The sequence below is a fragment of the Oncorhynchus nerka genome, linkage group LG5 (assembly GCF_034236695.1).
Source record: "Oncorhynchus nerka isolate Pitt River linkage group LG5, Oner_Uvic_2.0, whole genome shotgun sequence".
Taxonomy (NCBI): domain Eukaryota; kingdom Metazoa; phylum Chordata; class Actinopteri; order Salmoniformes; family Salmonidae; genus Oncorhynchus; species Oncorhynchus nerka.
In genome coordinates this window covers 49,112,148-49,135,354 of record NC_088400.1, presented here as the reverse complement: position 1 = coordinate 49,135,354, position 23,207 = coordinate 49,112,148, and the positions used below count along the sequence as shown (strand labels likewise).

Below are 23,207 nucleotides of genomic sequence, written 5' to 3'. Positions count from 1 at the left end.
TCCCATAAAACTTGCCATTGCTAACTAGGCATCATTTAGCTAATAATATGTTAAAGTGTATTAGGAAGTTTAATTAGTAAGTTAGACACTGGAAAAGGTAGGTAGCTAGCTAGACAGCTTGGTTTTCATTTTCCAATAGACGTTTCTAATCCCCCTGATTGGTCATCAACAGTTACTGGTCTTGGAACTTGTTGCCACAGGTTTTCCACAGATTCAAATAGAATCTTGAGACAATTGTCTGCCAGAAAAAAAGCTCATGTCACGACTTCCACCGAAGGTGGCTCCTCTCCCTGTTCGGGCGGCGCTCGGCGCTCGTCGTCGCCGGTCTACTAGCTTCCACCGATCCTTTTTCCTTTTCGTTTGGTTTTGTCTGTCTTTTCGTTCACCTGTTTCCTATTTTGGTTAATTAGTGGGGTATAGTAATCTCGCCCTACCCTCTTTGGTTTTGTGCGGGATTGTTTCGTTTACTGTCATTTGTTGGGTTGCGTTTTCGTGTGTTCTGTTGAACAGGTGTTTTTCTGGACTGCGTTACGGTGGTTTTGAAGCTACTATTGTGGTCCTGTTCCTGTTCTTTGGTCTTTTAAAATAAACACCCTTTCTTTACATTCGCTCTCTCCTGCGCCTGACTCCACACCCACCTCTCCTTGGGGAGAACGTGACAGCTCAGGTGACCTGTTTGCCACTGGTGGCAATACATATTATTGTTGCTAAAGGTTTGCTGCAAATTCACCACTAGTGGCAAACATTTGCAAAATTCTGTCAACATTTTGTAGCACACTATTTATTTGCCAAAGAACCGCAACAAATTCAGTTTTGTAATGTAATCTTCAAGGATATTATATTAACTTCTTCCAAATCAGCATTGCATTCACACACTGATGAAAAATATTGATATACATTTAAAAAAGTTTTTGCTCTAACTGCCAGGTAACTGTCAAAATAAAGGAAACACTTAAGTACATGAGGGTTATGGTGGCACTGTTATGGTGTGGGGTGCCTTCTCCTGGCATGGTTAAGGTCCACTCAACCCCTTAGAAAGTAAGTTAAACGGCAATAAACACACAGCAATTCTGAGTGATCCCCTTCAACCCATGATGAATCATTTCTATCCTGGTGGGAGTGGTCTCTTCCAGGATGACAATGTCCCCAGCCACAGGGCAATTCTGAGTGATCACTGAATGGTTTGATGAGCATGAAAACGATGTAAATCATATGCCATGGTTGTCTCAGACACTTATGGGAGATTCTGGAGCAGTGCCTGAGACAGTGTTTTCCACCACCATCAACAAAACACCAAATGATGATGGAATGTCTCATGGAATAATGGTATCGCATCCCTAGTTCATAGATTCCAGACACTTGTAAAAGTTTTAGCAGCTTGTGGTGGCCCAACGCCTTATTAAGACACATTATGTTGGTGTTTCCTTTATTTTGGCAGTTACCTGTATATATCTATATATTTCTGGTTATGGGTAAATATGTTCTAATATGGGAAAATTAATGGTTTAAATAAGGTTGTTTCCATTTAGAGAAATCCATATCCTGAAATCCAAGAATTAACTTTACCAAGCACACTACAAACAAAACTTCCTAGAAATGTCCAAACTATAGCTGAATCTGATGTTGGCAGGGGGAAGAAGAAAGAAAGAAGAGGAGGATGGAAAGGGTTTAGGAGGGCAATCAAGACCAGTTAAATGCAGACTGGAGGAGGCCAAACTAAATCTCGTTAAGTCCAGTAGAATCCAGTGAAATCCAGTTAGCCACAGAGATCTGGCACAATATGGTGGGTTTAAAAAGGATGGTTTTATTACAAAGTGGAGAGTGTAGGGTGTAGAGGAGACATTGTGAAATCACACTTTCATGCTTTTCACTTTCTTATTGTGAGTAACAGATTGGTTACGCTTTATAATGCCTGCATTGCTTATAAATGCTAAACTAATTGATTATAAAGGGTCTGTTCAAAGTGTGTGGTTACGCATTAATTTGGGTTGGTTTAGTTTACTATGTGAGAATAAGGGGACACAATGCCTTAAAGACTCAGCAAAGCACAAAATTAACAGTAATGGTCGGTCAATTTACACAACAACTAAGAGCGTTGTAGCGCGATGCTAAACTTCTCTGCTGTTTTGGTACTGTATACCATGTCGTAGCAGCAGAAAGCGAACCCGTGCACATGTGCAGATACTCTGTGTGGCTACGTGAGAGTAAAGTCTTGCATCGTGCTCATCGCAATATCTGCGGTGCTACTCGTCATAACAGTGAGTCTACCTTTAAAACTGGCAGGAAATATCAGGACAAAGGCCACAAGGACCTACTTGAGTCAACTGTTGCATCATTTATTTATTTAACTAGGCCAGTCAGTTAAGAACAAATTCTTATTTACAATGACGGCCTACCCCGGCCAAACCCTAAACCGGACGACGCTGGGCCAATTGTGCGCTGCCCTATGGGACTCCCAGTCACGGCTAGTTGTGATACAGCTTGTAATCGAACCATTGTCTCTAGGGACGCCTCTAGCACTGAGATGCAGTGCCTTAGACCGCTGCACCACTCGGGATCCCCATGTTGACAGAAAGATATGGTAGGTGTTTCTTTCTACGACATAGGGAGCCAAAGTAGTCCAGAATGTGGGAAATATTCCTGTTGACACGGTAACGGGTGTATTTGGTGCATACTACAATAGCTGATATTCATTATAGTACAAAGATGTAATAGTCTACCACAGATTTTGAAAGGACACAAGATATAACTTGTCACATTTTCTTTCTTTAAGCAAACCTAAGCTACTACAGTACAACAGTGATGCTAAATATAAACATATTTCACAATTATAAACTGGGTGGTTCGAGCCCTGAATGCTCAATGGCTGACAGACGTGGTATATCAGACTGTATACCACGCGTATGACAAAACATGTATTTTTACTGCTCTAATTACATTGGTAGCCAGTTTATAAGGCACCTCAGGGGTTTGTGGTATATGGCCAATATACCGCAGCTAAGGGCTCCGCATTGCATCGTGCATAAGAACAGCCCCTAACTGTGGTATATTGGCCATATACCACACCCCCTAGGACCATATTGCTTAAATATACACATGCAGAAACATATATTTAAGTCTATGAGGGGTGAGGCTTATTGGGCATTACTAACAGCCAGCCAGAGGGTTAAGGGGGAGTTCAGCACATAGTGTGGCCAAAACTTGAACCAGACCACAGCAAAGTAATTATTTGACCATAAAGGAGTCAGATAATAAGACCCCCCCCATTTCCTTAAACATTTCACTTCCCCCTCCCCATTTTTTAAAGCAACTCTTAAGTATTTGATGTTACAAACATTAATACATTTCCAATGCCTTTTCAGATTGTAACATACTTTTCTAGTTGCATTTTTCCTGCATCCAACAAGATGACCACAGTTGATCTGCCATGAGTAGTTGATGTACTGTTTTCAGTTGATCTGGGTCATGGTCAGTTGATGTACTGTTTTCAGTTGATCTGGGTCATGGTCAGTTGATGTACTGTTTTCAGTTGATCTGGGTCATGGTCAGTTGATGTACTGTTTTCAGTTGATCTGGGTCATGGTCAGTTGATGTACTGTTTTCAGTTGATCTGGGTCATGGTCAGTTGATATACTGTTTTCAGTTGATCTGGGTCATGGTTAGTTGATGTACTGTTCTCAGTTGATCTGGGTCCTCTCCGAGTTGGGCATCTCCGGCGCGGCCCACGCTTGGATTGCGTCCTACCTGACAGGTCGCTCCTACCAGCTGGCGTGGCGAGAATCTGTCTCCTCACCACGCGCTCTCACCACTGGCGTCCCCCAGGGCTCTGTTCTAGGCCCTCTCCTATTCTCGCTATACACCAAGTCACTTGGCTCTGTCATAACCTCACATGGTCTCTCCTATCATTGCTATGCAGACGACACACAATTAATCTTCTCCTTTCCCCCTTCTGATGACCAGGTGGCGAATCGCATCTCTGCATGTCTGGCAGACATATCAGTGTGGATGACGGATCACCACCTCAAGCTGAACCTCGGCAAGACGGAGCTGCTCTTCCTCCCGGGGAAGGACTGCCCGTTCCATGATCTCGCCATCACGGTTGACAACTCCATTGTGTCCTCCTCCCAGAGCGCTAAGAACCTTGGCGTGATCCTGGACAACACCCTGTCGTTCTCAACTAACATCAAGGCGGTGGCCCGTTCTTGTAGGTTCATGCTCTACAACATCCGCAGAGTACGACCCTGCCTCACACAGGAAGCAGCGCAGGTCCTAATCCAGGCACTTGTCATCTCCCGTCTGGATTACTGCAACTCGCTGTTGGCTGGGCTCCCTGCCTGTGCCATTAAACCCCTACAACTCATCCAGAACGCCGCAGCCCGTCTGGTGTTCAACCTTCCCAAGTTCTCTCACGTCACCCCGCTCCTCCGCTTCTCCACTGGCTTCCAGTTGAAGCTCGCATCCGCTACAAGACCATGGTGCTTGCCTACGGAGCTGTGAGGGGAACGGCACCTCAGTACCTCCAGGCTCTGATCAGGCCCTACACCCAAACAAGGGCACTGCGTTCATCCACCTCTGGCCTGCTCGCCTCCCTACCACTGAGGAAGTACAGTTCCCGCGCAGCCCAGTCAAAACTGTTCGCTGCTCTGGCCCCCAATGGTGGAACAAACTCCCTCACGACGCCAGGACAGCGGAGTCAATCACCACCTTCCGGAGACACCTGAAACCCCACCTCTTTCAGGAATACCTAGGATAGGATAAAGTAATCCTTCTCACCCCCCTTGAAAGATTTAGATGCACTATTGTAAAGTGGCTGTTCCACTGGATGTCTTAAGGTGAACGCACCAATTTGTAAGTCGCTCTGGATAAGAGCGTCTGCTAAATGACTTAAATGTAAATGTAAATGTCTTGGTTGGTTGGAAGTCACAAATGAAGGGCAGAACATGATTACCTTGGTGTGCGTAAGAAGGTGTCAATAATAACCCCATGGTTAGGATTAAGCAGAGTTTTACCATTGTTGATGCAAAAGGAGGGTGTGTAACTAAATGTAAATAATGAATGGGTGGTTATATACAAATACGGTGGCAGTAAGATTTTTGCTGTATGCCTGGCAGGTAACGCTCCGCGTCACTGTGTGTGTTCACACAGCGGAAGACCTGCTCACTGTATGCTGGAGGCCGCAGGGTAATGCACAGCCCTTTTCGGAGCTAGCTACCCCATCCACTCAAAAGCTTTCCTGATAAATCCAGTAGTCAGTAACGACAAACCAAGACCAGCAAAGAAACTGGAGGAAGAACGAAAACAATAGTTCCAGACAACACACGCAAACCATCTCACTCCACACTGCCGCTGCTCCCAAACCAAACAACCAAATTCCTCCCTTTTTTCCTCTCTCCCGACAACAAGTTGCCCGATGCCAACAATAACAGAAACGCAAACAAACACTCGGACAGAGGACCAAACTGAGTAAATATTAGTGAGTGTGAAAGAGAAGTCGACAAGGGTGTGTGTGTGCGCGCGCATGTGTACTGTACGTGCATGTACTGTACATGTATGTGTCTAGGGGAAATCACTTAACAAATCCATGTCCTGCACATTTGTATTTGTGTTCATGTGTTTGAACCGTGTGTGAATGTGTGTGTCACTGGCAGAGGAAACTGGGTGGAGTCCGCAGCTGAGATGATTGACGCTGACGTCTACATCAACACGAACAGTGCCCCAGCCACTGCCCTCCTCTCCCCCCCCCGACACCAACACAATGGACAACGGTCCAAGAAATACCCAGACAATAACACACACAGACTTAAAGAGATATCCGCAGAGAATTCAAATCCAGCGGATTTAAGACATTCTTTCCCCAACAGACTTAAAACAGTAAAAAACTATTCAGAACAAATTGATATGAAGAATTATGTACTTAAAGGACATTAACCCTGTTCCTTCCTCTGAAATGAGCCATTGGAATAGTTGGAATGACTCAGATCATATTAGATTATGGTGCAGGATAGAATCAATATCTTTCTGGCATAATCTGACTGCAGATGCTTGTAGGGGGGAAGTAAAACAGTGTTCACACCTAGCCTATTGTCACGATCGTTGGAATCATACTCGGATCAATGTGCAGCGTGATCTGGGTTCCACATCTTTTTAAATTTAAAGTAAGTGAACCACACAACAAAACAAAAAAGAATAAACTAAACGTGACGATAATGGAGTGCAAACATGCAACTACAATAAACAATATCCCACAAAACACAGGTGGAAAAAATGCTACTTAAATATGATCCCCAATTAGAGACAACGATTACCAGCTGCCTCTAATTGGGAATCACACAAAATCACATCAAAATCATAGAAAAACAAAACTAGAACCCCACATAGAAATAATAAACTAGACTAAACCCCCAGTCACGCCCTGACCTACTCCACCATAGAAAATAAGGGCTCAATATGGTCAGGACGTGACAGCACCCCCCCACCCCAAAGGTTGCGGACTCCGGCCGCATAACCTGAAACCAAAAGGGAGGGTGCTCTGGTGCGGGCTGAAGAATCCGCTCATCCCGTGGATCCAGACATGGACCCAGGCTGAACACTGTGCCTGGACTGGACCTCGGTGCAGAGGAAGACTCCTGCCATGGAGCGGGACTGGACACCGGCCCTAGCCTCGACATCGGTGCAGAAGAAGACTCCTGCCATGGAGCTGGACTGGACACCAGCCCTAGCCTCGACATCGGTGCAGAGGAAGACTCCTGCCATGGAGCTGGACTGGACACCAGCCCTAGCCTCGACATCGGTGCAGAGGAAGACTCCTGCCATGGAGCTGGACTGGACACCGGCCCTAGCCTCGACATCGGTGCAGAGGAAGACTCCTGCCATGGAGCTGGACTGGACACCGCCCCTAGCCTCGACATCGGTGCAGAGGAAGACTCCTGCCATGGAGCTGGACTGGACGCTGTGTTTGGAAGCTCCGGACCGTTGACCGTCGCCGAAGTTTCCGTACCGTGGTTCGTCGCCGGAGGTTCCGGACTGTGGACCGTCTCAGGAGGTTCCGGACTGTGGACAGTCGTTGGAGGTTCCGGACTGTGGACCGTCGTTGGAGGTTCCGGACCGTGGACCGTCGCCGGAAGCCCTGGACTGGGAAACGTCGCCAGAAGCTCTGGACTGGGGACCGTCGCCGAAAGCTCTGGGGACCGTCGCCGGAAGCTCTGGACTGGGAACCGTCGCCGGAAGCTCTGGACTGTGAAGGCGCACTGGAGGCTTGATGCATGGGGCCGGTACAGGTGGCACCGGACTGGTGACACGCACTTCAGGGCGAGTGCGGGGAGAAGGCACAGGACGCACCTGACTGGGAAGACGCACTGGAGGCCTGGTGCGTGGAGCTGGCACAGGACATACTGGGCTGTGAAGGCGCACTGGAGAACTGGTGCGCACTGGAGAACTGGTGCGTGGAGCTGGCACAGGATGTACTGGGCTGTGAAGGCGCACTGGAGACCTGGTGCGAGGAGCTGGCACAGGACGTACTGGGCTGTGAAGGCACACTGGAGACCTAGTGGGTAGAGCTGGCACAGGACGTACTGGGCTGTGAAGGCACACTGGAGACCTGGTGGGTAGAGCTGGCACAGGACGTACTGGGCTGTGAAGGCACACTGGAGACCTAGTGGGTAGAGCTGGCACAGGACGTACTGGGCTGTGAAGGCACACTGGAGACCTGGTGGGTAGAGCTGGCACAGGACGTACTGGGCTGTGAAGGCACACTGGAGAACTGGTGGGTAGAGCTGGCACAGGACGTACTGGGCTGTGGAGGCACACTGGAGACCTGGTGGGTAGAGCTGGCCAGTCCCGCTCCATGGCAGGAGTCTTCCTCTGCACCGAGGTCCAGTCCAGGCACAGTGTTCAGCCTGGGTCCATGTCTGGATCCGCGGGATGAGCGGATTCTTCAGCCCGCACCAGAGCACCCTCCCTTTTCGTTTCAGGTTATGCGGCCGGAGTCCGCAACCTTTGGGGTGGGGGGGTGCTGTCACGTCCTGACCATATTGAGCCTTTATCTCCTCCAAAGTCCATGTTACCCTCTGCTCCTGGGCATGCTGCTTGGTCCTGTTTTGGTGGGATATTCTGTCACGATCGTTGGAGGCATACTCGGACCAACGTGCAGCATGATCTGGGTTCCACATCTTTTTAATCTAAAGTAAGTGAACCACACAACAAAACAATAAAGAATAAACGAAACGTGACGATAATGGAGTGCTAATATGCAACTTACACATAAACAATATCCCACAAAACACAGGTGGAAAAAATGCTACTTAAATATGATCCCCAATTAGAGACAACAATTACCAGCTGCTTCTAATTGGGAATCATACAAAATCACCAACATAAAAAAACAAAACCAGAACCCCACATAGAAATAATAAACTAGACTAAACCCCCAGTCACGCCGTTGACCTACTCCACCATAGAAAATAAGGGCTCTCTATAGTCAGGACGTGACACCTATAGAGTATCCAGGGGAAAGGCGCTCACAGATTAAGCCGAGGGAGATGGGTGTCTCACAGATTTGTTTCAGATTCCAACCTCGCAGACTCGCAGCCAAGGATAACACTCAAATAATCAGGGGAGAGTTGTGTTAAAGTCACACACAAGTGACTTCTTATCATAAGTCGAGATTCTGACTGACTAGGCAGTGCCATGACTGGGATTTTTGCAATTATACAGTGGCATGCACACATCCATTGTTTAAAAGGTTCTGTGTAATGTTACGCCAGAACTAATAGTCAGTTAAGAACAAATTCTTATTTACAATGACGGTCTACCCCGGACAAACTCTCCCCTAACGACGCTGGGCCAATTGTGCGCCGCCGTATGGGACTCCCAATCACAGTCGGTTGTGATACAGCCCGGGATCGAACCTAGGTCTGTAGTGACTCCTCTAGCACTACAATGCAGTGCCTTAGACCGCTGCACCACTCAGGACCCCTAAACCTTTGACCTATGCATTTGAACCAGGTCTGCAACCAACTCACCAACCTGCTAGCCCTCTTCAGCAGTACTCCAACCAACCAACCACCCTGTAGTCCAGGGAGTTAGTGCGGCTTGCTAACCCTGAGCCTCGGTGCGGCTTGCTAACCCTGAGCCTCAGTGCGGCTTGCTAACCCTGAGCCTCAGTGCGGCTTGCTAACCCTGAGCCTCAGTGCGGCTTGCTAATGCTGAGCCTTCCCAACGCCTTGGACCAGAGCAACCAGCCAACCTGCAAAACATCCCGCACTCCGCTCTGCTCCCCATCCACCATTCGCCCTGATTACACAACAGGGAATTCCACAGAGAACCATTTCCCCATTAGGCTGTAACAGGAAGGGGAAGGAAGGGGGAGTGCCTGGTCTAGCCTGGTCCGTGTTTTATTATGATGGCTGAGATAACAGCAGGCCTCTTGTTTACGCCTTTCTCACCTCAGTAATCACACTAAAACTCCCCCATAGGCCAGTGTGAGTATGTGTGTGTGTGTGTGTGTGTGTATTTTTGTTGATGTTTTGGTGCCCAGCATTGCTCTGGTATGGAACACCTGAGCCTGTGTAGATTGTGTAAGTGCAACTATAAGGTCTCTCTGTTGTGTGGAAGACCATGTGGGAATACAGCCACAGGGTCTCACTGTAATCCACAGACCTGTGTGTGAGCACAGAGGTATGGTTTTACTACTGTTGACAACACAATTAGGGTGTGAGAAGTGAACAAACATGGGGTTCTGCTTTGGATACGTAAGTGCACGCCTGGACACAACTGATATGTACAGTTGTTTTTGTAAACTTGTTTTTCAACCACTCCACAAATTTCTTGTTTACAATCTATAGTTTTGGCAAGTCGGTTAAGACATCTAAGTCATTTTTCCAAAAATTGTTTACAGACAGATTATTTCACTTAAAATTCACTGCATCACAATTCCAGCGGGTAAGAAGTTTACATACACTAAGTTGACTGTGCCTTTAATCAATTTGGAAAATTCCAGAAAATTATGTAATGGCTTTAGAAACTTCTGACATAATTTGAGTCAATTGGAGGTGTACCTGTGGATGTATATCAAGGCCTACCTTCAAACTTAGTGACTCTTTGCTTGACATCATGGGAAAATCAAAAGAAATCAGCAAAAAATTGTAGACCTCCACAAGGTTCATCCTTTTGGAGCAATTTTGAAATGCCTGAAGGTACCACGTTCATCTGTACAAACAATAGTACGTATAAAGTATAAACATCATGGGACCACGCAGCCGTCATACCACTCAGGAAGGACACGCGTTCTGCCTCCTAGAGATGAACGTACTTTGGTGCGAAAAGTGCAATTCAATCCCAGAACAACAGCAAAGGACTTTGTAAAGATGCTGGAGGAAACAGGTACAAAAGTATCTATATCCACAGTAAAAACGAGTCCTATATCGACATAACCTGAAAGGCCGCTCAGCAAAGATGAAGCCACTGCTCCAAAACCGCCATAAAAAAGCCAGACTATGGTTTGCAACTGCACATGGGGACAAAGATTGTACTTTTTGGAGAAATGTCCCCTGGTCTGATGAAACAAAAATATAACTGTTTGGCCATAATGACCATCTTTATGTTTGGAGGAAAAAGGGGGAGGCTTGCAAGATGAAGAACACCATCCCAACAGTGAAGCACAGGGGTGGCAGCATCATGTTGTGGGGGTGCTTTGCTGCAGGAGGGACTGGTGCACTTCACAAAATAAATGGCATCATGAAGAAGGACAAGTATGTGGATATATTGAAGCAACATCTCAAGACATCAGTCAGGAAGTTACAGCTTGGACGCAAATGGGTCTTCCAAATGGACAATGACCCCAAGCATACTTCCAAAGTTGTGGCAAAGTCAAGGTATTCTCTGGAAGGCTACCCAAAACCTTTGACCCAAAAACAATTTAAAGACAATGCTACCAAATACTAATTGAGTGTATGTAAACTTCTGACCCACTGGGAATGTGATGAAAGAAATAAAAGCTTAAATAAATCATTCTCTCTACTATTATTCTGACATTTCACATTCTTAAAATAAAGTGTTGATCCTAACTGACCTAAGACAGGGAATTTCTACTAGGATCAAATGTCAGGAATTGTGAAAAACTGAGTATAAATGAATTTGGCTAAGGTGTATGTAAACTTCCGACTTCAACTGTACAAGTGTGCATGTGAGCAGAGCTGTATGGTATCACTAGTGTACACAAAGCTAGGTGTGGATATCATGCATCACTGAAGCATGCATGAGAGCACCAGCTGCTCCGGACGACTGTGTGATCACTCTCTCTGTAGGAACTACAGCCCCGGGTTCAATCCCAGTCGGCCATGACCGGGAGCCATGACCGGCCAAACCCTCCCCTAGCACAATTGGCCCAGCGTCATCCGAGTTAGGGGAGTGTCTGGCCGGGTTGATTTCTTTGGCTCATCATGCTCCAGTAACTCCTTGTGGCGTGCCGGGCACCTGCAAGCTGCCTCAAGTTGTCAGTTGGACAGGGTTTCCTACGACACATTGGTGCGGTTGTCTTCTGGGTTAAGAAGCCGCACGGCTCGGCAGGTCATGGCGCATGGCTCTCAACGTTCCCCTCTCCCGAGTCTGTTGGGGAGCTGCAGCGATGAGACAAGATCCTAAATTCCAATTAGATATCACAAAAAAAAGGGCAGTCAACTTGAGTTACTCAATGAGAAGGAGCAGCACTGAACTAGCCTGCAACGTCACTAGCTCAAACTACGCATGTTATGACCACATCTAAACTTTAATTTGGCTTTAGTGTGCTATTGACTCTTCATTTAGGAATGAATGGTGTCAAGTGATCGATGGCTTTGTCCATTCATACAGTGTATACAGTAATTGGCCGGTGCCCACTCATGCACGTATCAAAAGCTTACTAAAGGTATACTAATGCCCCCTTTCTCCTCCCACTCACAAAGTTCCTTGTTAATGTCCCTTGTTGGTGGAGGACCTGTGTGTAGATGGATCATTGATAACCCTTATAATCCTTTAAAAGACTGACTCGACCCCCCCCCCCCCCCCCCCCAGATGAACTGTTCCCTCGGGCCATGTAGACAGAAATCATTAGACAAAGCGAGGGAGAGGGTGACTGACTTATGCTGCTCTTAGATATTGAGACATCCTCTCTTAAAAAAGACTGAGTGAGAGAAAGAAAGAAACAGAAAGAGGGGGAAAGAGTGACACCGAAAGAGAAAGAGAGAAACAAGACAGAGTGACTGACATCGCGCGGCATAAACTTTTTCTGCAAGCAATAAGAATTGAGGCGATAACTCTTTTGCTTTGAAACTTTAACAAGATAATAAGATAATCCAATGTTATCGTAGTGGGGGGATTGTAAAAAAAGAGAAAGGGTTGTTAAGAATACAGGAGTGTAATTACCGGGTTTGTTGAAGCCAGGGGAGGCTAGTTGGCGGCAATTAGAGACGCCGGCAGATAAGAGAGTAAGGAGAGAGAGAGAGAGAGAGAAGCTGGGCCAAACCAAACTTCCTTCAAAACAGTTTAACACTTCTGCTCCTTGCCAATGATGCATGCATTTCTCTTTCTCTCTCTCTCAATCTCTCTCTCTTTCTATCGCTCTCTCTCTCTCTATGTCCAGTGATGATCTCAGGCCTTCCACTGGTCTTCCAGAACCAGTGGTGTAAACTACTCTAGTAAAAATAGCTGTTGAGTCTTCCTGTCCTCTGCATGTTTCTCTCTCTCTCTATATACTGTATATATATTTCATTCAGCTGCTGAGCTCTCCTCTCTTTCATACTTTCTCCGCTTATCTCTTTCTCAATCTTATCCAGCTGCTGTTCATCTCTTCTCCTCTGTCCTTCATGCCTTCTGCACTCTTTCCATTACCCTTCAGTCTTAACTAACCATGAAGCACAGTCAAAGGCAACACAAGGCCATTTTGTCTTATAGCCACAATAAGTTTCCCTCAGATGCTATGTTCCCCCACTAATGGTTAAGGTTAGGATTTGGGGTGGGAAAGCTGATCCTAGATCTCTCATAGAGAAGCTAGCCAATAGAAACTACCCAACTCTGCCTACCCCTGCTCTATAACCTCCCTTGCTTTCTCTCAACCAAATCCTATACGAAGCCAAGTGGGAACTAAGCAAGAAACTCTAGGTAGGCTTTCCTGGAGACCAACAGGGACTGCATTGATGTCTTGAGGTAGTGGAGGGGCATATCAAACAACGCCCTCTGAGACAACATGAGGTGGAACTATTAGAGGGCCAGAGCTACTGTACTGTATGAGACGGAAGGAAGTGCACAGGCTGACCTTTCACCTCTGCTTCTCCATTCACTCTCAAAGAGGCCTTGTTGTTTGTCTCTCAGCCTTGGTCCTGAAGGAACCATGTGTGTGCTAGGTCATGCCAGTCCAGTCCTTGGTTCATTATGAAAGGCCTACATCTCACAATAGTGACACATTTGGTCAAGTCTTTGATGAATTTACGAAAGCCCAAAATCTCATAGTAGTGACAAATCTAGTCAAGATATACGAGGGCTACTAAAGTGTTACATTTGTTGCCTGGTAACGATAATGCACCAAGACCAAAGTGTCGAGCAGAGGTAGTGTGGAAAGTCATAACATTGTGGTTATGATTTCACACCATGAAATGGGGCTCGTCTCGCAGCATTGCCAGCAATCACACACTCATTTTACACTAAGAACGGATCCCAGGGCTGTCCCAGTACATCTGAGCCTGGCTAACCAGTTGTCTTCATTCAGCGAATCAAAGCCGACCCAAACCAAGCCAAAACACCCCAGAGGATTGAGAGAGTGTGAGAGAGAGAGAGAGAGAGAGAGAGAGAGAAGAGAGAAGAGAGAGAGAGAGAGAGAGAGAGAGAGAGAGAGAGAGAGAGAGAGCGCTGAAGAATATAAGAGGACAAGAGTGCAAAAAAAGGATGTGAAAGTCTTGGAGTAGGAGAGACCAACTCTAATGCACTACATCAAAAATAAAAAATGAGGCAGTTCTCTTGAAGTTTCCTTCCTTTCCTCTCCTTTGATATCCAACTCTATACATCCGACAGTGAAATGAGGAGCTGGATGTATTTCCACAAGATTCTTGAAAGACATGCTGCAATTAGTTGCGGGGAGACTCTTTTTTTATCCTTTTGGTTGGAGGGGTACGCCCCTTCTGTCTTCTGGTATGTGGAGTACAATAACATTCTCTGAGGCTGAACACAGCTGAGACACAGTTGAAGATACAGGCCAAGGCCGACAACGTGGCCTCAAGATGTGAAATAGCACTATACATAAAGGCCTACGGTACACAAACAAACACATGCATCAACGCACACACACATGCAAACTAAGAAACATAGACACTCACACCACATAGACACGCACATGCATTTACTCACACTAAAACACACTCACACACACGCATTAACACAGACACACACATAGTGGCTAATTGAATACTGCTGTGATGTTTACACCCTTTTATTGTTCCCAGTTCCCAGACAGAGCTTGAGCTTGAGTCTTCTTACAGCCTGGGAATTGATGCATTATCTCTGTACTGTATATCTGTGCATAACTTAATGTGCAGAACATACTGTACTATATTCCGAAAGGAATGTAGGTACAGTGAGAGGAAGGGGGAGACGGATGGAGGGAGGAGAGGACTTGGAGGATAGGGAAACTAAATATAGGGAGGAAAGGGGTGGATAGATGGTTGAAAAGAGAGGAAGGGAAGAGAGGGGGAATCATTAGAGGGAGGAGAAGAATGGAATATAGAGGGGAGAGGAATGGAGGATGGTAGAAGAAGGAGAGAACTCACCAGGCCAGCGATGGGAGTGGGTAATCTGTTGATTTTCTTCACCAAGCCAGGTTTGATGGCGCTCAGCAACCTGAGGGGGGAGAGAGAGAGAGAAAGGATAGATAGAGATAAGATTTCTACAGCTTTATCCATGGAATATAGATAACATCTGTAAAAAAAAAACTAAATGTACATCCAACTTAAAAAACATGAAAAAAGTAATATATAATATCCAATCAGGTGCAGGACAGAATCAGACACACAAAAAACAACGTTTCAATCCGAGTTGGATCTTCATCAGGTCATGAAAAACCAAGTTAAAAAAAGAAAGAGTAAATGAAAGAAGGAATCCTATGTGGCTGTGTTGGGAGGTTAGTGGTGACACTGGCTCTAAATCAGTTGGAAGGACTCAAGGACATACAGAAAGGCCTTGAGACTTTAATACACACACACACGCACACACACACACACACACACACACACACACACACACACACACACACACACACACACACACACACACACACACACACACACACACACACACACACACACACACACACACACACACACACACACACGCACACACACACACAAACAAATGCAAACACGTGGTGTACGATCATACTCTATCTCAGTGTGCCTTTAGTGTATCCAGCCATGTGTTATTCCTGAGGAAGTGGGCATGAGTGGTTGGGATAATGTTGTCAGGTCATGGATCACAACACATTACAAAAACACACACAGACAGAGTACTGTAGCTATAATACATTACTGTACACATGCACTTCTTTCAAAAACATGGGAAGACATGAGACACCCCTTTTGAAGTCCATCCACCACCCCTCTCTACTTAAGGCGACCTCCTCAAAAACAAAACATGAGAAAAAATTGGGGTGAGGGTGTCAAAGCCAAACAGATAATTTCCTTGCGGTCCAACCCTTCCCTTGTTTAGAGAGTGCACAAGGTCCACAGGGGACATTCTCCAACTTCCTCCCGAGGTGCAATGTTTTTTTAGAACAATTCAGAGGGGATGTTCTAGTCTTATCTGATCCTAGGTCTGTTCCTAAGTCCAGTTATTGATGTTCCACCTGAGGAGCGTACAAGAGTTCCCCCTATCTGATTCCAGACCTGTTACTACAGTACATCCTGTTATTGCGGAATGCACTACAAGATTCTCCACTTTTCCTAGTATTATCTGATCCCAGACCTGCTCCTAAGTTCTGTTATTGCTATTCTACGTGAGGAATGCACTTCAAAGTTCATCCTTTGTTCGTCATCAAAGCCAGAGCCAAAAATCGTCTCGTGATAACCATCTCTAAGGTTACTTTATGATGCACCTGGAAGACAATGTGATTCTACCTCAAACGCTGAGTGGAAAAGTGGAGTGTTTGAGTTGTAGATGGATGGCTGCGGATGGCGAGATATGGAAAGGATTAGGCGTATGGTTGTAAGGGAGCCTCTGATTGTTGACAAAGGGGTTTTACGCTCGACTGGGTTCGTAGAGAGAAATGGGAGAAAGTGTCTTTTTCTGTGATAGGGGTTATTGACAATATGGTAAGATAAAAGCTGATCATTCAATGGCGGTAGGGCTGGGCGATAACGAAACATATCACGATACAGCACATTTCCCGTAAATTCAATGAAAAAATTGTTTATATAAAATGACCACATGTAAAGGCCTATTTCTTATTACATGTGGAATTATACACAACAAATAAAAGGTACTTACTCATATTTGAATATTTCTCCTTTTAATTAGAACCTTTGTGCAAATGTTCAATTAAGCATGTGACAAAATATAAAAGATGAACTTATCAAATCTAACAAGGTAAATAGAAAATACTTCAACTACAGTTGCAAACAAAATAAATTGGCCTTAAACGTGAATATGGTCTAAAATATCCAAACCAAACATAACTCTTTAATCGTAGAACTGTTTGAATTGTAGAAGCAAACAAATGAATGGTCTGTACCAAATGTAAACATGGAACACTTTCCAGTTTAAACTATAGCAGGAAAATAAGGCTCACAAAAAATATATAAAATATAACAAGTAAACATAACACTCCTTCAAGGTTGAATGAACGTTACAGCATTATATGAAAACAACCTAAGTGCTGCAAAAAATCTTTTTTGAGGGGGGGTCTCATCCCTAGACTCTCTCTGTACTGTTTCACATGATTCTTGCGTAGGTGGTAAAAGAGACTAGTGGTGTTTGAGCCTGACCGTCCTGTTGCATCTTTTGCGGAGGGTGGTTTTCTGGGAGGGTGGTTTTCTGGCAGCGTGGTTTTCTGGGAGGGCGGTTTTCTGGGAGGGTGGTTTTCTGGAAGGGTGGTTTTCTGGGAGGGTGGTTTTCTGGTCCGTGTCAGACTTTTCAGACCCTAACCACATCCACGCGACCGCAGTAGCCTCTTTTTTTAGGTACGAGCTCCGTGTCTTCCCGCGCTTTGTGTCACGTTCACTCTGCTCCATGTTTGTTGGTGTTGCAAAATTCCCTTCCACACGTGCCGCAAAGCCTCGTCCAATTGACGAAAGATATTGCCTTCAGGAGTGCGATTTGCAACACAATGAAATAAACGATAGAGCATAATATGAAACGATAGACGTTTTTCTATCGTCACACGATATATATCGTCATATCGCCCAGCCCTAAATGGCGGTGTTACATTTCTGCATGGATCTCCATGAAAATAAATGTTTATTTGGCCTGGAATGCGTGCAATGTTTTTAATATGAACAATTCGATAATTACTGTTATCCCGCATGCACGCAGGCACACACACTCACTCACTCACTCACTCACTCACTCACTCACTCACTCACTCACTCACTCACTCACTCACTCACTCACTCACTCACTCACTCACTCACTCACTCACTCACACACTCACTCACTCACTCACTCACTCACTCACTCACTCACTCACTCACTCACTCACTCACTCACACACTCACACACTCACTCACACACTCACACACACCGTTAGACAGCTTACAGACAGCAGAGACACACAATTCACATTTGAAGACTGCTTGTCACCCACCTAAGATGACCAATCTGTTTGAGTTGACCACAGGGAAGCACCTCAAGCCCCATCATAGTCTGGGCTGTACTAAATCCCTAGGGTGTCTGTGAATTGCACTACACAAACAGACTCCACACACTGGAACACTGGAACTTAGAAGGAGGATCGAGACCTATAAATCTCTGAGATTTACTCCACTGTAAAGTAAAGTATGTTATGTCCACAGGATGAGGAACATGTCTGAAGGGAAGGGGGGGGGTAGAGACTATAGACATAACACAGGTGTTCGCACAATGTGAAGTATGTAGCTGACACTTTTATCACAGGCTGGGTGGGGAGGATGCATGTGATTTATACACTACAGGAAAAGGGTTGAGGACTCAATGAGTATTTCACTGTAGTTATTTATTTGTTTATTTACTGTCTCTATCTTATTCAAATGCTTTGAGTAGATGCAATGGGGATTAAATAACTCTGGACCAATGTCTTTTGACTTATTTTTTGGGCAACAAATTCGGTGTTTAAGCCCAAGTCACTCAACTCAAACTATCGGTCTTTAGCCCAAACATATATAGTCAACATTATAAAATGTGCACGTAATGTACAGTTAGCCTGGCTAACAAAGCCAAACTCTGTTATTTACTGCTGCTCTTTAATTAACGTTACTTGTTATACGTATCTCTTTTTTTATAGGTATTTTCTTAAAACTGCATTGTTGGTTAAGGGCTTGTAAGTAAGTAAGCATTTCACTGTAAGGTCTACACCTGTTTCATTTGACGCATGTGGCAAACACCATTTGATTTGATTTGATTGCCCCAGTTGCACCACACGGTCTGGCATGCCGGGCTACTACTGTACAGTATAATCTGTGCATAAAGTGCTTTGAGCGCTTGGGAAAATTGCTCTATAAAGGCAACACTTATTGTGCCCGAGCCACAAGGGGAAACGTACCTGAGGACACTGCCTACAGTAACGTGAAGGAGTTGCAAAAGATGGGGAGCACTTACTCGCACAGCAGGATCCCGTTCTCCAGGCCTCCCCTGAAGTCCTTGTCACCGGAGCATCTGCCTGTGACCGCCTGTCGATCAGAAAGGGAAAACAAAGATGGCGTCAGCTCCCTTGCTCGTATTCCTCATTGCTCCTTCAACCGTTTAGGTGCTGCAGTGTTGGTTAAAAATCATGCGCAACAGCTATTCCTTTTCCTCTCAGTGTGCCACCGTCTTTTCTTTTTCAAAAACACCAGTCTTTGCTTAGTTGAAGATAAATAACTACAAAATGCTATGTTTTTTAACATTTGGCTACTTCAATAGCACGTGACGAAGCATGGCCGGCCGAAGCGGATGAAAGAGAGTGTACAGTAAGCATCCCACGTCAAACTGTACATCATCGTCCACTAACCAAAAACCCCTCTGCGGGAAAAAAACCCCAATAACCTTTGTTCTTGGCGCTTAAAGCTTTTCCTCCACAAACCTCCAGATAAAACCGCCAGAGCGAAGAGGAAGAGAACGAGAAACTAAGTCTATTCGGTAACGCTTGCTAGTTCACAGCGCTAGCTAACAAGCGGTACGCTAACAAGCTTGACATAAGCTGCCATCATCCCCACAAAATCGCTCTCTGGGGCCGCTCCAGGCCACTAATTGGTTGTGACATAAGAGATTAATCTCTACTAGTAGTTCAGTGGTCTCTTGGTGGGGGTAAGCTATACGTTTGCATGCTGTTGCATGACTGGACTAAGTCCACATTTGTCACTGTGGTCTAAGGCCTAGCCTAGCTTAGCCTATACATCCGAATAGGATATTTGGATGTATAGGCTAGGCTGTATTGTTCAAATGTACATTTGTTATTTTCAGTCTTAACTGCAACACATTTTTTTAGCATCCAAAGATGAAAGTATGCTTATATACTTCAGACTGGTATCAGGTGTAATATCATAGAAAAGCACCGAAAAAGCTCCTTCCAATTTCAAGCAGAGAAAGCATTGACTAATGTCAGCACGCTAATACAACTTATGATGGAAACCTCAGCAAGTTAGAGTACCTGTTCACCTCTTGACCTTTCAAGGTTCCTTGACCTCTAACCTGGAAGGTTATGTGTACAGAAGGACATCCTCCTCACACACATCCCAAATCCTGGCAAACACAATGTTTACAACACACACACACACACACACACACACACACACACACACACACACACACACACACACACACACACACACACACACACACACACACACACACACACACACACACAAACGAATTACAACCGTTTTACTCAAATATCAGCAGTACTTACTTTAATAATCTCTTCTCACTCAAAAAACACCTCTAACCTCCCCGCTGTCAGACTTGCAAGTGCCAGACAAAGTTAAAAGTCATTCATTTTCACATAGCAAAGAATAGCCATTTAAAAAGTAGCCTATCTTCAGATTGTTCATTTGGAAGCCAAAACAATTAGGGGATAAATTCCCTGACTGGTCCAGTTCCATTTATTAGTACAGCTGTGGAAAAAGTGTGGAGATTGGGGATATACAACGACTGGCTGGCTGGGGTGTGCATTTCTGTCAGTTCTTTGGCTCATTTGGACTTGGACGGTGTACAAAATAAACGGACTGCTGTATGTCAGTGAGTAGGCCAAAATGTTGATCTGTGTTGTGTGGCGGGTGAAACAAGCCCTACCACCTGGTGTGTGTGTTACAGATCTGGCTAGTGTGCTGACGTTGGGGCCCTTCACTATGACTATTCATACGGTGGGTGAGAATTGTGAACCCGGCATTGTCTTCCCATTGACGACAAAAGTGATGAGAGACGACATTCTTTTTGGGAGGCCTGTGTCACTGTGTGAGGTCCAAACGTCCAAACATTAACCTGTCAGAAAGCATTTGAGCATCATTTTGAATTGCTGTATAGTTTTCAGTGTATAATAAAGTACAGAGCAATGTAGACTAAAACAGTGTCAGACTCCAAAGTAAAGTATCAGCCTAGATGTGCTTTAATACAGCAGCATATTTCACTCTAGTGATTATGACCTTGATATATCAACGCATGATATATTTCTGAGCTAAAATTGAGGGTAACGGCAATGTCTACCAGGCTTGAATAATGGCTTATGTCAACCTGGTGTCCACTGATTCACCTGATGTGGACTCGAGGCATAGAGGGCATCAGCAGATGGCTGTGTTTCATCAACTGAACAGGGCTGGGGGATACAGTATGACATCTGGTTATTTTTTACCACACAGAAAGAGCTGCAATGTACTGTAGCAGAGGGACAAAACTGCACCCACTCATTCAACCAGGCTGTTTCAGGCAAACTGGCCCACAGCAGTTTTGTTTCACTAAAGAATCATTATTTTGAAGGAAATTGGGAAGCTCGAAAATACGACGATGACACACGGCTTCACATACAACTATGAAGTAAATAACCAACAAAGCTCAATACAAGTGCCTCAAGCCACAGCCTCAAAATGCACTGCCCCCAGGGTTACGTCCATAAACCTGCATTACGTCTTCCTGGTCTGGAGGCTGGTTATAACACCGCCTGCGATTGGCCAATTGGACGTCTGGGCTCAGAATATTGAGGGGCTCTGTTTTTCTACTTGCCTGGCCCCTCTTTGGCAGTCACTGTAATTGTTAAAGACCCTGCATGTCTGCTTGTCTCATACGAGCTGCCTCGACACACAGACAACACAGAGACCCGCTAAGGCTGAAAGGAAGCTGGTAGAACTCGCGCAGGCCTTAGGCCCACCACCACACCCAGGCTTACCTAATCATAGAGATTTCTGGCTGGGGGGGGGGCTGATCGCTAAAGCAGGCCATTCCTGGCTAATATAGCCCCTCTGGGACTTGTATCAGGAAGCTATAGTCTAACATGGCAGTAAAAGCTGAATTAGTTCCTAGCACACCAAGGGAGGGTCCTTAAGACACACAGGCCTTGGGGTCAAGCGCCCAGGAGAGTTTGACCCCATAGTCTAATTGACCCTTTCGTCTAGTTCAAAGTTGAAAACCCTTTAATCCAGTTCAAAAGTCAAAAGCCCTTTAGACAAAATCCTGTGACATAAGACCCATCAAAGGGCCAACATTTTCCTGAACAGATATCTCTCTTTGTGGAAATAGACTTAACTGGACCCATAGGGCCCAGCCAATGAAAACAGAACTATTACCATATGGTAATCTCTGGGGTATTTCCATGGAAAGCTACCTGTCCCAAATGAATAACCGGTAATTCCAGGTTCACGAAAGGCATGTTTCCGTGTTGCAGGAGTGTAGTACGATGTCCCATCTAGGGATGAAAAGGGTCGGAAACTTTCCGGTAAATTTCCAGAATTTTTCCTGAAATTATCCATGGGAAGTTAAACCCGGGATTTTGGGGAATTCTAAGTTAGCTTATAACAGTGAACCTTTTTTGTGGGATACACATAAGTCAGGTCTAGGTCTTGTGGCAAATTTTGGTTAAACTATCCCCAATTCAATGGGATTGTAACCCTCTGCATGCACAGTGTATTCTTCCATCACATGTACAGCTGACTCTCAAGATCTTGCACACTACTGAAATGCTGTTGAGCCCACACTACTACACTGTCTGAGCCAAGGACTACATGCATTCTTGTAAGTTTTGATTACAATACTGGGTGGGGTGAAAACATTTTATGACATACATGATTTTTTGTTAACTAGTAAATAGTAGCCTACAGAAAAGTGTGTTTAAATAATTTCTAACTTGTTAACAATATATGCTAGTTAGTTTTTGCTACCATGTGGGTTTTATCTTGCTCAAGCCTGCTAACTAATGAGTGTTAATTCACCTGTTTCCATACATGTTTCATTTTAAAACATGTATCTTACAAAGGAGTTGTTTAATCTAACTGCTTAAAAATGTATCTGTACATGGAATTGTGTTTGGGTTTTATTACTCATTTTTTTCTTATCTTTTTTTCCTTCTAATCTTTACAGGAAAATGCCAAGGGCACTATCTGATGTGTGGGGAAATTTCACTGCAGCTAATGCTGGTGGAAACGCTGTGTACATTTGCAAATACTGTGCCAAATCATATGTGAAGAACGCAACAAAGATGCAGAATCATCTGGCCAAGTGCATAAAGTTGACGATGAATGATGAATCAGACACCTTATCGATAGCAACAGCTCATGGTGCCCCTAGAATCAGATTTTTTTACTCAATGGAGGAACGTAGTCAGAGAAATGCTTTTGAATGTGTTGCTGAGCTGTGTATGCAACTGGTTCACCTCTGATGCTCACAGACAATGTGTATTGGAAGAGATTTATGAATGTCCTTGCCCAGCATACACCCCTCCAACCAGACATGCTTTATCTACTCATTTGCTGGATGCAGAGATCAAGTGAAGGTCAAGCAAATCATAGAGAAAGCAGACTGTATTACAATCATCT

General features: G+C 45.0%; 1 protein-coding gene across 8 annotated transcripts in view; it reads right to left on the bottom strand.

Annotated features, from left to right (window-relative positions):
* The window catches only part of LOC115129568 (LIM and calponin homology domains-containing protein 1-like), a 164,538-nt gene that overhangs the window by 76,556 nt on the left and 64,775 nt on the right, over positions 1–23,207 (bottom strand). For all 8 annotated transcript variants that reach the window (XM_029660072.2, XM_029660073.2, XM_029660076.2 and 5 more), the window contains exons 2-3: positions 18,808–18,878; positions 14,793–14,862 (exon numbers count right to left, since the gene is read on the bottom strand). In XM_029660072.2, coding sequence (XP_029515932.2) covers positions 14,793–14,862; positions 18,808–18,878 — 141 coding nt within the window. The remainder of the gene's footprint in view (positions 1–14,792; positions 14,863–18,807; positions 18,879–23,207) is intronic.